We start from the raw sequence: 14,365 nt of genomic DNA, 5'->3' as shown, positions 1-14,365 counted from the left end.
GGAACAGGAAGCAGACTTTGTTTTTTGTTTTTTGTTTTTTTAATTAATTAATTAATTTATTTATTTATTGTATTTTTCTGAAGCTGGAAACGGGGAGGCAGTCAGACAGACTCCCGCATGTGCCCGACCGTGATCCACCTGGCACACCCACCAGGGGGCGATGCTCTGCCCATCTGGGGCGTCGCTCTGTCACGACCAGAGCCACTCTAGCACCTGGGGCAGAGGCCAAGGAGCCATCCCCAGCGCCTGGGCCATCTTTTGCTCCAATGGAGCCTTGGCTGCGGGAGGGGAAGAGAGAGACAGAGAGGAAGGAGAGGTGGAGGGGTGGAGAAGCAGATGGGCGCCTCTCCTGTGTGCCCTGGCCGGGAATCGAACCCGGGACTTCTGCACGCCAGGCCGACGCTCTACCACTGAGCCAACCGGCCAGGGCCCAGACTTTGTTTTTAAACAAGTTATCTGGAATAGTAGCATTATATTAGTTCCAGGTATTCAGTGTAATGATTATATATTGCAAAATTATCACCAAAATAAGTCTAGTTGACCATACATAGATACAAGTTTTTTTCTTGTGATGAGAATTATTTTTTATCTTATCTCTTAGCAACTTTCAAATATGCAATACAGTATTATTAGTATTATTAACTATAGCTTATACTGTACATTACATCCCCATGACTTATTTTATACCTGGAAATTTGTATCTTTTGACTTCCTTCACCCATTCCACACATATCTCACCCAACCCTACTCTCTACCTCTGGCAGTCACCAGTCTGTTCTTTGTATCTATGAACTCAGTTTTTGTTTTTTAAGATTCCACATATAGCCTGACCTGTGGTCGCTCACGGATAGAGTTTTGACCTGGAATGCTGAGATCGTCAGTTTGAAGCCCTGGACATGCCTAGTCAAGGCACATATGGGAAGCAACTGCTATGAATTGATGCTTCCTGCTCCTCCCCCCTCTCTCCCCCCTCCTCTTTCTATAATCAATAAATAAAAATTTGTATGTGTGTGACAGAGACAGAGAGAGGGACAGACAAGAAAGGAGAGAAATGAAAAGCACCAATTCTTTGTTGCGGCACCTTAGTTCATTGATTGCTTTCTTATATGTGCCTTTACCAGGGGTCTAAAGCAGACCGAGTGACCCCTGCTCGAGCCGGCGACCTTGGGCTCTCAAGCTAGTGAACCTTGCTCAAACCAGATGAGCCTGCACTCAAGCTGGCAACCTTGGGGTCTCGAACCCGGATCTTCCAAGTCCAAGTTCGACACTCTATCCACTGTGCCACCACCTAGTCAGGCTCTGTCTGACTTATTTCACTTAGCATAATGCCCTCTAGATTCATCCATGTTGTTGCAAATGGCAAGATTTCATTCTTTTTTATGCCTGCATATTATTTGTGTGTGTGTGTATACAGATGTGTATGTATATATGTATATACCATATTTGTTTGTCCATTCATTTGTCAATGAACACTTAGGCGTTTCCATGTCTCAGCTATTGTAAATAATGCTGCAGTAAACATATAGATGCATATATCTTTTCAGATTAGAGGTTTTGTTTTCTTCAGATAAATACCTGGAATTGGAATTGCTATATCATGTGCTAGTTCTAATTCAGATGCTTTGAGGCACCTCCGCACTGTTTTCTGTGGTGGTTCCCTGATCTGCATTCCCCCAGTGGTGCACAGGAGTTCCCTTTTCTTCACGTCCTCACCGACACCTACTTCTTGTCTTTTTGACAAGAGCTGTTCTAACTAACAGGTGTGAGCTGGTACAATATTTGATTTGTGTTTCCCTGATGGTTAGTGATGTTGAGCACCTTTTGGGATGTCGTATTTTCTTGTTCAGTTCAAACTGCTTTTTAATTTTTATCATTTCCTGTTGGACCTCTGGGTTACATAAAGGCACGTTTAAAAGTCAGATTCTTGAGGGATGTGTTCATTTTTCTTTTGTTATTGATTCATGGCTAAATTCCATTATGGCCAGAAGACATATTCTGACTTGTGTCCTGTCAGCCTTACTGAGGTTTGCTTTTGTAGCCTGACATTTCCACTAGTAAATGTTGTGTACGGGCCAAGAGAAGGCGCCTTCCTGGTCGTTTATCGCAGGGTCTCATCTGTGGCAGTTACGTCAAGTTTGTTCATCTTCTGTTTCAGTTTTCCTTATGTCTGATTTTATCAGTTATTGAGAGAGACTTGCAGATGTCTCACACTGGATTTGTCTGTTTCTTCATCCTAGCATGGATGCCCTCCAGAATGCCATGGCTCCCACTGACTTGGGGGGATATGGTCAGTGGCATTGTCTGCCCCTTCACGCCCAGCCTACAGGGGAGTTACTTCTGTGCTTTTCAGGGATGCTGCTGTTGCCCTCTCCTGTGTGTTGTTACTGCTGATAGAAGTGTCCTCTGGGACATAGTTGGGGTGGGGGTGTTTGGGGAGGGAGCTAGCCATAGTTGGTAAATCTACATTAATATTCCCCAGCTTCTTACATTTTGGACTCCTTCCTCCGAATTATAGCGAGAAACTGGGGCAGCTCGGTTTCATTGAGCCAGGTGACTGTTGGCTCCTAGTTTCAGAGAGCTGGGCGGGCACACAGTTAGAACCCTCCCAGCCACTCCGTTAGCACTGCTCCGGAACCCGGGGTATCCTCTGTCAGTGCTTAGCCCTGTGCGTTCCTCTCCTGCTGATGAAGCGTCTCAGAACCCACCCCCACGCACACCCCCATATCTCTGTCAGCTGACATGTGGCAGGTAGTATAGCAGTGTCTCAAAGAGGTTCACGTCCTAGGCCCCAGAACCTGTGACTATGTTCCCTGATGTGGTAAAAGAGACTTTGCAAATGTGATTAAGTTCAGGGTCTTCAGATGGGGTGAGTTTTCTGGATTACCTGGGTGGACCCAGTATCACAAGGGTCCTTATAAGATGGAGGCAGGCAGGCAGGACAGAGTGAGAAAAGGACACGTGACGACGGAATCAGATGTCAGAGTCCCATGGTCCGTGAGCCGAGGAATATGGGTGACCTCGAAGTTGCAGAGGGCCAGGAAGCAGTCTTTCCTAGAGCCTCAGGAAAGAGTGCTGACCGTTTTAGACTTCTGACCTCCAGAGCGCTGTGACTGTGGGTGTGTTGTTTCAGGCCACTGAGCTGGTGATCATTTGTTACAGCAGCAATGGGGAACTAATATAATGGGTGTGCTAGCAAATCTTGCCCCCTTTTTTCTTCCAATGTGAACTTCTGTATAAGACCTTGGAATTGGCTCATAAGGACAGTAATTGATCTTATTCTGGTTACGGGTCTGGAGGCAGTGACATATGAGAGTCAGAACCTATGTGAATTTGGCACCCTGTTGGGATCTGACCACCTCAGGTACAAATGTGGCAGGGGCTGCTTCTGCTCGCAGGCAGGGCTCACAGCGCTGGGGATTTGGGTGCTCAGAGTCATCAAATTCTCCCTAAACTCCCCTTTTGGATTCTTAGAGTGCCAGTCTTTGCTCTAACTTCCAGATAAGAGGTCTAGTAAGGTTAGGAACTCAGTTTATACTATAATTTGGTACTTTGTGGGACTAGACTCTACTCTATGGTTGTCTTAGAAGCTTCCTTGTTCATTGGCTTTTCCTTGAGATGAGATTTTCATATCTTGAGCCTCTTGTTTTATTCTGTAAGCTCTCCAGCATCATAGAAGTAGCCGCTCCGTGTCTCTCTTCCATGCGATCGCCAGTGATCCTCCTCCATGCTGCCGTTTGTCCACAGACAGAGAGCCTTGGGCTCCCCCTGCTCTATTCTGAAATGCCAACTGAATCTTTACTACTGAGTCAAAGAACTAACCCAGAGGCCCGTTTTCCTTGAGGGCCTGTTCCCTGTGTAACCCATTCTGGTGCCAAGAAGCACATAGGTCATTATATAGTTCCTATTGCTGCTATAGCAGATCACCACAGCTTCTGTGACTTACAACAATATCGGCGATTATTTCATAGCTCTGGGGGCAGAAGTCCTAAAGTCAGGGCTGTGTTCCTCCGGGAGGCTCAGGGGAGAAGCTCCTCCCACCCGCATTCCATGGCTTGTGACCCCTTCCTCCATTTTCAAAATCAGCAGCATAGCAGACCAAGCTCTCTCTCTTTGACCTCTGCTGTCACACCTCCTTCTCTCACTCTGCCTCCTTCTTTCTCTCAGAAGAGCCCCATGATGACACTGGGCCCACCCAGACAATCCAAGATAATCTCCCCATCTCGGGGTTCACACCCTTAATCACATCTGCAAATCCCTGTTGCCATGTAAGGTAACAAACATATTCACAGGGTCTGGGGGTCAGAATATGACATCTTGGTGTGGGGAGCACTGTTCTGTCTGTCACACCCGTGTTCTAGTTACACACAAGAAACTCAGTTTATCTGGGATAAAGAGAAAGAAGATTTTAAAAGGTGGCAGTTTGATGTATTGAATCCTTGAAATGGCTGGAGGAAAGGTTCTCCCTTGAACCTGGCCTGGCAGGCAGCTGCTTCAGGGCTCAGCCAGATCTGGCGAGCCTCCGCCACCACTGCTTCCAGAACCACGTGGCCAGCATTTCTGTGCATGACCCGGTCCACCAAAAGGCGAGCCCTCCCTGGAGGCAGGGAGTCTGGGAAAGGTAGTTTAAAAAAAAAAATTAACCTGTCATTTCCTCACAATGTCTTGATAGAAAGGGAGGGAAATAGTGTTAAGTGAGCAGTCTTTGAAATGAGCAGTGTATTGCGTGGTCAGGGAAGGCTACCCGCCTGACAGGTGATGCCTGAAGGGACAGCCGATGGGAGGGAACCGGGGAGGGAAGGGGCGGACAGCAAAGGGGGTCTCAGCCACGGGCTTCCAGGCAGAGGGCACGGTAGTAAGAGAAAAGGGGGAAATGTCATCAGTAAAGGGGCCTTTTGTTTGGGAGAATTGAGTAGACATAGTAATTCAATTTTCTTGAGACTTCTTTTCCTTCCTCTGAGAAAAAAAGAAGGGAACAATGTATTTCCTTCTAAAAGAGCTATTTCATCACGTCTAAAGCGTCATCAATTTTAAGACATCGTTTTAGGAATCAGTAAGAAAGAACAGTGCTGCCAATTAAACCATAACTTATTGATTGTAAGATACTCTCTGATATTAGAAATGCTAAAATTGGGGGGTTGGGGGGTGGAAAATTATGTGTCTGAGAGTCAATGGCATGGTCAAAATGAGTAGATAATATGGACGGTGGATCTGTGCATTTTCTTTCGTGTGACTGTTCGTCTTCCGTTTCAGGACCGTGGAAGATCTGAAAAATAACGAAAGCCAATGGAAAGACTCCCCCCTGGCCACACGGCACCGTGAGATGCTGAAGCGCTGCAAGACTCAGCTTAAGGTCTGTGCAGTTGCTGGCGTGGTCACGGCCTGCCCTGTGGAACGCAGGTCCTGCCAGAACATATGCCCGGAGCCAGCAGCTTCCTGCCCTTGTCTTTTCTTCATTATTCTCCCCCCGCCCCAAGATAAAAGGGTACATCTAAAACCTCCTTGACACTCTGCGTGTGTCTGTGTAATACTTAAATCTCCGGACAGACTATACATACATGCTATGCCAATGACGGCACAAATTCTTCACCAGTCTCCTCATCCTGTTTTCCTCTGCTTCGTGCAAGGTCCTCCCTATCTGCTACCCACTTAACCCTGCACCCCAAAACACTCTTCATTACCCAGCCATGCATTTTTGTAGTATCTGACAAAGTGGGTTTGTGGTGATGGAAAGATCTCTCTCCTTCACACCTCATTCTTCGTTTTTAATTGGAAATGGTCCATCACGCAGAACCTAACTATGGATGGGGATATTTCCACTTGTGAGACATAGCTTTAAAAAATCGATAGTAGCCTGACCAGGCGGTGGCACAGTGGATAAAGCGTTGGCCTGGGATACAGAGGACCCAGGTTCAAAACCCTGAGGTTGCTGGCTTGAGCATGGGGTGACCAGCTTGAGCGTGGGATCGTAGATGTGACCCTATGGTCACTGGATCGAGTCTAAGGTCGCTGGCTTGAGCAAGGGGTCACTCTCTCTGCTGATGCCCCTCGGTCAAGGCACATATGAAAAAGCAATCAATGAACAGCTAAGGTGCTACAACAAAGAATCGATGCTTCTCATCTCTCTCCCTGCCTGCCTGTCTGTCCCTGCCTGTCCCTTTCTCTTCTCTCTCTAACTTAAAAAAAGAAAAGTAAATTCCTGCCTTTTTCTTAGATATATGTTCAAGTTAGAAAGGTGAATGTTAGCTGGCCCCGCTCTCTGTTGATTAGTAGGATAACGTGTGGAAGTTTTATCTTGACTTGGATTTCTGGCCCAAGTTAAGGTTTCAGTTTTATTTACTGAGAGACTCAGCCTCTTTGAGATGCAGAATAAACCAGGGGCTCTTACCTGGAGTCTGTACAACTCGTAGCACTCCACAGGTAATGTTTCAAGGAGTCTGGAAATTTTACATTAATATGCCAGTGTGTGCGCATGCACGTGTGTTTAATTCTCACAGCCATCCGCTGAGCTGGGAGTGACGCCCTTGGTTTACAAGCCGTCTGCCCAAAGCCAGCTCATAGGTGGTGACCTGGAATTCAGATGCAGATTTGTCTGGCTGCTTCATGCCAGCCCCCGCCCCTCCCAGGTTACGTGGCTATGACAGCAGTGACCGTCCTTTGAGCACTGTGTGCTGACTTCTGTGTCCAGTGGTTTGCCTAGCATACCCTTTGTTTTACTCAGAAGGGCCCAGCATCCTAAAGCTGGTTAGCAGTGAAGCCCTTGAGGCCCCAGACTTCCCGTCTCCTGGCCCGCTTCCTGTCCAGCACCTACTGCAGCTGCTTGCCACCAGCTAACCGTGATGGGGCCGTACCTCCCTCCACAGAAACTGGTACGATGCAAGGCCTGTGCTGACGCGGGTTTACTTGACGAGAGCTTCCTGAGAAGATGCCTGAACTTCTATGGCCTTCTCATCCAGCTGCTGCTCCGCATCCTGGACCCCGCCTACCCTGAGTAAGTGCGCCCTTCCTCTAGACCTCGCGCCTGCTTGCCCGGGCTGTGCTGTCTTGATCATCCTCCGAAGTCCGCAGCGGAAACCAGCACCCTGACCTCATCAAAAAATCATCTCTCAGTTTCCAGATTGTGCTTATGGAGGCATGAAATTAGTAATATTCATCAATATTTTCACTATAACTTGTTACAGTAATAAGGGAATGTCAGCACCTGCAATTTTAATTTTGACATAGTGCTTTTTAAAAATTGGCTTTATTTTTGTCAGTTTCTGATTGATAGAAAATGAAGTCTACAAATTGGAAGCTAAAAACTGGAGCTAACAGGATCTTGGGCTCCCCTAAGCACTGGGCCCGGGAAGGGACCACGCCAGTTCAGGGAGTGAGCCAGGAACACAGCTGGTCTTCTTACCATCACCTGGGCAGCTCCTCCAGGCAGCCATTTTTATTTTATTTCTTTTTATTATTTTATTCTTATAATGTCTGTGCATCACTTGTGGTGCCTCAAGCCCTGTCCAGGGTTGGAAATACTATTCAAGTACATGTGTAACTTTGTTGTCTCAAACTGTAACTTGTGCTTTTTTCTCTTGTTGACAGTGTAACACTGCCTTTAAGTTCAGACGTCCCCAAGGTATTTGCAGCATTGCCTGAGTTTTATGTAGAAGATGTTGCTGAATTTTTATTTTTTATTGTACAGTAAGTTTCTTTAACATATTACCTAGTTTCTATGTGGTTTTATATGTTTTGTGTCTATGATACGATAAATTATATTTTAGACTTACATTTGACACCTGAAGTTTTGTGTAACTGCTTTCACTGCTGCCTGGAGATTGGAAAAGTAAATCTAGACTGTGGCACCAGGCCAGTTCTAATAATATCTCAGCGACAGAAGAGGATTAGCAATGCTGATAATAATGTGTTCTGTGAAAATTGAGTTGAATTTCTAATGATTGAGTTTGTGTTTCTGAGAAACATAGGAGCGCTTTATAAATATCTGAGTGAACATTCAAAAGCCAGAAATGCCCACATCTCTATTTTGTACCAAAAATTTTCTCAATGGTAAATTTTGAGAAAGGTTACAAAGTAATGGCTTCAGTTTTTAACTGGCATTTTAGATTTTAAAAAATTAAAACAACTCTGTCAAAAAAATTTTGTGTGTGTGTTTTGGGTAGTGAAGATCTTTTTTGAAATCCACCTGATAATTTAATCCTAGTTGTGGTTTATTTTCTAAAGTGTAATAAGTTAATATGAAGTGTTATAGCCAATGAGCATGATGCATTTTGAATCTACCTAGTTATAATATGAATTGTCACCTTACATTCAGCAAGTTAAAGGGAGTGCCGCACCCTGGCTCCTTGGCCTGTCTGCCCGCCCCCTAATGGCAGCAGCATCCGCCCACGCTGAGATTCTCAGAGCTGTGTCTCTTGCTCTTCTCACTCTCCTCAGATACTCTCCTCAGGTGCTTTATGAGCCCTGCACTCAGGATATTGTGATGTTCCTCGTTGTGATGTTGTGCAACCAGAACTACATCCGAAATCCGTATCTGGTGGCCAAACTGGTAGAAGTCATGTTTATGACCAACCCTGCTGTTCAGCCACGAACCCAGAAGTTTTTTGAAATGATTGAGAACCATCCTCTCTCCACCAAATTGTTGGTCCCTTCCCTGATGAAGTTTTATACAGGTAGGTTCCTGGCTATACAGGTAGGCAAGGCCCTCTGAAGCCAGTGGATAAAGTTACTCTAAACCTCTTCCCAAATATCCTGACATCCACTTACAAGTATAACCTGCTAACCCATGGTCAGCAGAGCATGCGCCGTTGACTGTATCCCCTCCGAGTGTGGACACGTCACATCGACCATTCTCACACGAGTTCCTAATGGTTGAGCAGGACCCATTGAAAGTGAGATGGGGAACACTGAGATCCACTTGGTATCAGCAGCACAAGTTGGTGTTTTTATCCGAAAATACTTGGTTCATTTTAGTTTTGAACTGAGAGTATTAGTTTTGCAACACTGTCCTGTACCCCCCCAGAATTTTGAAACTATGGGTCAAACAAGGAGCTTGTTAAAAATACTTATTCTTGGGGACCCCACTCAAACCAGTGGAATCTGGATCTCTAGAAGTCTTCACTCATTCCTGACTGAGCGCCTCCCGTTTGCCAGGCGCTGTTCCAGGTGCTGGGCCACACTAGCGACCCAGACTGAGAACACACACATCAGATACTCTGCAAGGAGGGCCTCGTCTTCTGGTGGGACTGTATTCCAGATTTTCACTTTTAATTCAGCGTTTCATTTGCAAATGTGTCTTCAGAAAGCCCATTACCTATGAGACCTGTTCAGTTGTCCTCTCCCAAGGGCACAGGATTATACTGATGGAGTATTTTTCCTCCAGCTTATATGTGTGTCTGTGTGTCTTGTCTGTCTTCTTCTCTTGAGTCTAGCACATTGTGGGCACCCAGCTTCTTTGGCATGTGGTAGAAGGTGGAAGAAACTCCAGCCTCCAGGAGCAGAGTCCCTTACTGTTCACAGCAGCAACGGTGGTTAGGATTCCTTAGTGTTCAGTGACAGCAAAACTGCTCCTACTCGTTTTGGGCTGGTGCTGTCATCTCTCTTCACTTCTGTGGGTTCTAAGAATCTACTTCCTCTCCCCATTATCACAGTTACTTTGTGGCATCTAAGAGTTTCTCTCTCTCTCTCTCTCTTTTCTTTTTTAAGTGAGAGGAGGGAAGATTGTGAGACAGACTTCTGCATATGTTCCGACTGACCGGGATCCAGCCAGCAACCCCATCTGGGGCTGATGCTCAATTGTCAAGCTACTTTTAGTGCTCCGGGGCTGACTTGCTTGGACCAGCCGAGCTATCCTCACGCAAGGGGCCATGCTCAAACCAGTGGAACCACCACTGGCTGGGAGGAGAAAGGAGAGAGGAATGGGAGAGAAGCAGATGGTTGCTTCTCCTGTGTGCCCTGACTGGGAATCAAACCTGGGATGTTCATATGCCAAGCCGACATTCTGTCCTCTGAGCCACTGTCCAGGGCCGAGTGTCTCCTCTTCCTTTAGCCTACCTATATCATCTTAAACCTAAAGCAAGTTCACAAGCCCTTTGAAGTTTTGTTAACGTCCTCACTTTGGCAACAACAGAGAACATTCCTGAGTAGAAAGCCCTTCTTGGTTTCCCAGTTCTCCTCTTTTATCTCTTAGTCCTAGTGGGGAGGACCAGAGCTCATTCAGATGCAGATGGTGGATTACTAATGTGCAGGACAGGACCTGGCACGGTGCCTTGCACACATCAGGTTTAGTTGAATTAACGATAATTCTGCATTTCTTTAATGATGAGGCACCTCTTTTCATCTATCACATTTATTGAATATTTTTAAGATGAGACTATGTAGTATTAACATGCTCATAGAGAGAGAAACTAACCTGCCAAAGCCTATCATTTTCCCTGTCGCTAGTGTGCAGAATTAGTGCTATGATACGCCATGAGACTGCACATTGGTAAGTCCTTTCTGGGAGGCAGCTTGGCTGCCACACCAACTGCCTTATGAAAGTTTATATCCTATCTATCAGTCAAGGTCCAGTCAGGAAAACTGAAACATGCTAGTTACTTTAATAGAATATAAGGAACTGGTCAGAAAAGGCAAATACAGAAGATTGAGGTAACAGATTTTAGCTGCATGAAGCAGCCATCATCTGTCCCTAGGAAAGAGACTGAGGTTCTTGGAATGTAGTGTCTCAGATGAGGGCTTGGTCAGAACTGGGTCCCAGATCTGTGAGGAAAGACACTGGCCAGATGAGTCAGTGTCTCTGCAGGTGTACAAGGTTGCTACCCCTGCAAGTATGGAACAAAGCTGGAAACCATAACCAGTCGCTACTGCTGGGGGGAGCATCATTGTTGACAGAGTCAGCCAGCCAGCCAGAGATCCAAGTTCTTCGCCTGCAGTTGGCCGTTTCTCCTGCAGCGCCTCCTGTTGGCAAACCTAACAAACGTCAAGCCACAGAGGGAACCCTTTGTCCCATTATACTTGGAGCAGAGAGACAGCAGCTAAATAACCAGCACCCCCCCACACATGGAAACTTAATTTCTACTAATCTCTTCTATGTGACCAATTGTAAGTGTACATAAACATTTATAATGTTTACTGTAGCATTATTCATAGTTCAGTGCAATGAAAAATATTAAAAACCCAAATTTCTTCTAATTATAGATAAATAAATTATAGTTTATCCATATAGTGGATGTATATTAGTCATGAAAATGTGTTATTTAGACCCTGGCTGGTTGGCTCAGTGATAGAGCGTCGGCCTGGCGTGCGATAGTCCAGGGTTCGATTCCTGGTCAGGGCACACAGGAGAAGCACCCATCTGCTTCTCCACCCCTCCCCCTCTCCTTCCTCTCTGTCTCTCTCTTCCCTTCCCACAGCCAAGGCTCCATTGGAGCAGGGTTGGCCCGTGCACTGAGGATGGCTCTGTGTCCTCTGCCTCAGGTGCTAGAATGGCTCTGGTTGCAACAGAGCGATGCCTTGGATGGGCAGAGCATCACCCCCAGGTGGGCATGCTGGGTGGATCCCGGTCGGGTGCATGCAGGAGTCTGTCTGACTGCCTCCCCATTTCCAGCTTCAGAAAAATACAAAAAAAAGAAAAAGAAAATGTGTTATTTATATTAAGTGGATAGGTAATGAAAAGTTTAAAAAGTGCCAAGTGGCCCTGGCTGGTTGGCTCAATGATAGAGCATCGGCCCAGCGTGTGGAAGTCCTGGGTTCGATTCCTGGTTGGAACACACAGGAGAAGCGCCATCTGCTTCTCTACTCTTCCCCCTTTCTTTCCTCTCACTTTCTCTTCCCCTTCCGCAGCCAAGGCTTCATTGGAGCAAAGTTGGCCTGGGTGCTGAAGACAACTCCATGGCCTCCGCTTCAGGCGCTAGAATGGCTCTGGTTGCAGCAGAGCAATACCTCAGATGGGCAGAGCATCACCCCCTGGTGGGCATGCCGGGTGGATCCCTGTTGGGCACATGTGGGAGTCTGTCTGACTGCCTCCCCACTTCTAACCTCAGAAAAAATTTTTTTAAATGGCAAGTAACGAATCAGTATGTGTAATATATGACTAGTCCTAATACATTGTGGTACATATATATGATAGAAAAAGGTATGGAAGAATATATACCAAAATATTAACAGGGAGTTGGTTATTTTTGAATGGTAGAATTATGAGTAGTTTATTTTATTATTTCTTGTTACCCGAACTTTTAAAATTTTCTACAGTAACATGTATTGTTGTTATTAAAACCAAAGAAGCTAAATATATTTTGTGCTCGGTGCCCTGGACCCGTCACTGGGCTTCAGAATAAAGGAGGAGGGTATGGAGGTGTGTGAACTGGGCCAGGCTTCTTGCCTGCAGGACCAGTGCCAGGTCTGGACGGCCCCTCTGGCGGGGTCCCAGGAGCTGGTGGACAAGTGTTCCCTCTCTCTCTTCTGCCACCAAGCAGTGTGCCCTCTGGCCGTGGGCACCTCTATAGTCACGAAAAGATAATACTGTGCTAACAATAGCCACCACTTAGTGAACACTTACTGACCCTTTCACTTAATCCCAGCCACAGCCTTCAGTATGGGTGCTATAAATATCTTCATTTTACAAATGAGGAAACTGGAGCTTAGAAAGGTCAAGAAGCTTGCTGAAGGTCAGCAGCCCGAGAGCAGCAGCCACCTCAGCAGCTGGGCTTCAGCACCAGTGCTCCTGGCTGCTTTGCTCTTCCTCCTCCAGTTGCCAAGGGGCCAGCGCCAGCCTGCCGTGGGGCCGCCCAGACACTCCGTGCATGTCCTTCAAGTCCATGCTCAGACTTGCTTGTGTAGGTCCTGACCCCTGAACATGCCTGACTCTCAGATGTGTCAGAGATTGAGATAGGAAACAAGCACCTTTATTACATGCCAGGGAAAGTCAGCTAGCTTAGAAAATGCTTAAGATCAAATTTTCGTTTCAGAAGTCAAGATTAGTTTCAAAATAAGAGTATTTTATTTGTGTCACAGCTGTCAATTCCTTAAGGACCAGCTCTCAGATGTCGGCTACTCAGAACTTAGAGGAACCCTGGTCACCAGAACCTTTTTCAAGATTATTCTCTTCCCCAAGCTGATCAGAATCAGCAAAGCCAGCATGAGCCCAAGTTAGTCACTAATTCAGCCAATGTTTCTGAAGCTATCTGGCTGTCTGTCAGCACTGGTTTGGATGCCAGGGCCTGTTGGTGGAGATGTCAAAACCCCCGCTATTGGGTTAGTTAGACCTTCTGGTTGGGAGACAGACAGTGAACCTGGAATGAGATGCTTGCAGACAGTGAATGTGGGAAGAGGGCATGTTGCTACTTCAGGAAGCGCAGACGGGAAGTTCTCTGAGGAGACTCAGAGTGAACCATAAGATCTCAGCTGCAGTGTGGCAGACAAAGGAGACAGCAAGTCTAAAGGCCCTGAGGTCAGGCAGCTTAATGAATCAAGTAAAATTTGCAGGTGGGGGTTAAGGTCATCAGAGATCTCTTTTATTTCAGGCCTCTTAGAATTAGGACTGGAAATTAGAACTTGGATTGAAGTATGTAGTTTTGAGGGAACATTAGGAGTGAACTTTTTCAATGTTGGGGAGATGTGTATTGACAAGTAATAAACTAACAGGGACTTAGCCTCTGCCATGTTCAGGATATAGTACAGGTATTACCAGCATTTAGGCCCTGGATGGTTAGCTTGGTCTTTTAGAGCAGTGGTCCTCAACCTTTTTTGGGCCACAGACTGGTTTAATGTCAGAAAATATTTTCACGTACCGGCCTTTAGGGTGGGTTGGATAAATGTATCACGTGACTGAGACAAGCATCAAGAGTGAGTCTTAGACGGATGTAACAGAGGGAATCTGGTCATTTTTTAAAAATAAAACATCATTCAGACTTAAATATAAATAAAATGGAAATAATGTAAGTTATTCTTTCTCTGCGGACCGGTACCAAATGGCCCACAGACTGGTACCGGTCCGTGGCCCCGGGGGTTGGGGACCACTGTGTTAGAGCGTCGTCCTGAAATGCCAATGTTAGGGGTTTGTTTCCTGGTCGGGGCACATAGGGGAAGCAACCGATGAAAGCACAACTGAGTGAAACAACAAATGAGTGCTTCTCTCTCTTCCTTCCCCTTCCTCCCTCCCCCCTTTTACTCTCTCTAAAATCAATGGGTTTTTTTTGTTGTTTTTTTAAAAATTTTATTCATTTTAGAGAGGAGAGAGAAAGGGAGAGAAAGAGACAGAGAGGGAGAGAGAGAGAGAGAGAGAGACAGAGAGAGAAGGTGGGGAGGAGCAGGAAGCATCAACTCCCATATGTGCCTTGACCAGGCAAGCCCAGGGTTTCGAACCGGCGACCTC

General features: G+C 46.2%; 1 protein-coding gene across 2 annotated transcripts in view; it reads left to right on the top strand.

The window, feature by feature from the left end:
* Positions 1-14,365, top strand: part of UBE4B (ubiquitination factor E4B) — a 135,787-nt gene that overhangs the window by 102,710 nt on the left and 18,712 nt on the right. For both annotated transcript variants that reach the window (XM_066270498.1, XM_066270497.1), the window contains 4 exons: positions 5,251-5,350; positions 6,861-6,988; positions 7,582-7,680; positions 8,431-8,666. In XM_066270498.1, the coding sequence (XP_066126595.1) occupies positions 5,251-5,350; positions 6,861-6,988; positions 7,582-7,680; positions 8,431-8,666 (563 nt within the window). The remainder of the gene's footprint in view (positions 1-5,250; positions 5,351-6,860; positions 6,989-7,581; positions 7,681-8,430; positions 8,667-14,365) is intronic.

Source organism: Saccopteryx bilineata, chromosome 3 (assembly GCF_036850765.1).
Source record: "Saccopteryx bilineata isolate mSacBil1 chromosome 3, mSacBil1_pri_phased_curated, whole genome shotgun sequence".
NCBI classification, from domain to species: domain Eukaryota; kingdom Metazoa; phylum Chordata; class Mammalia; order Chiroptera; family Emballonuridae; genus Saccopteryx; species Saccopteryx bilineata.
Note: the sequence above shows the minus strand (reverse complement) of the source record. Positions and strands in the feature narration are given on the sequence as shown.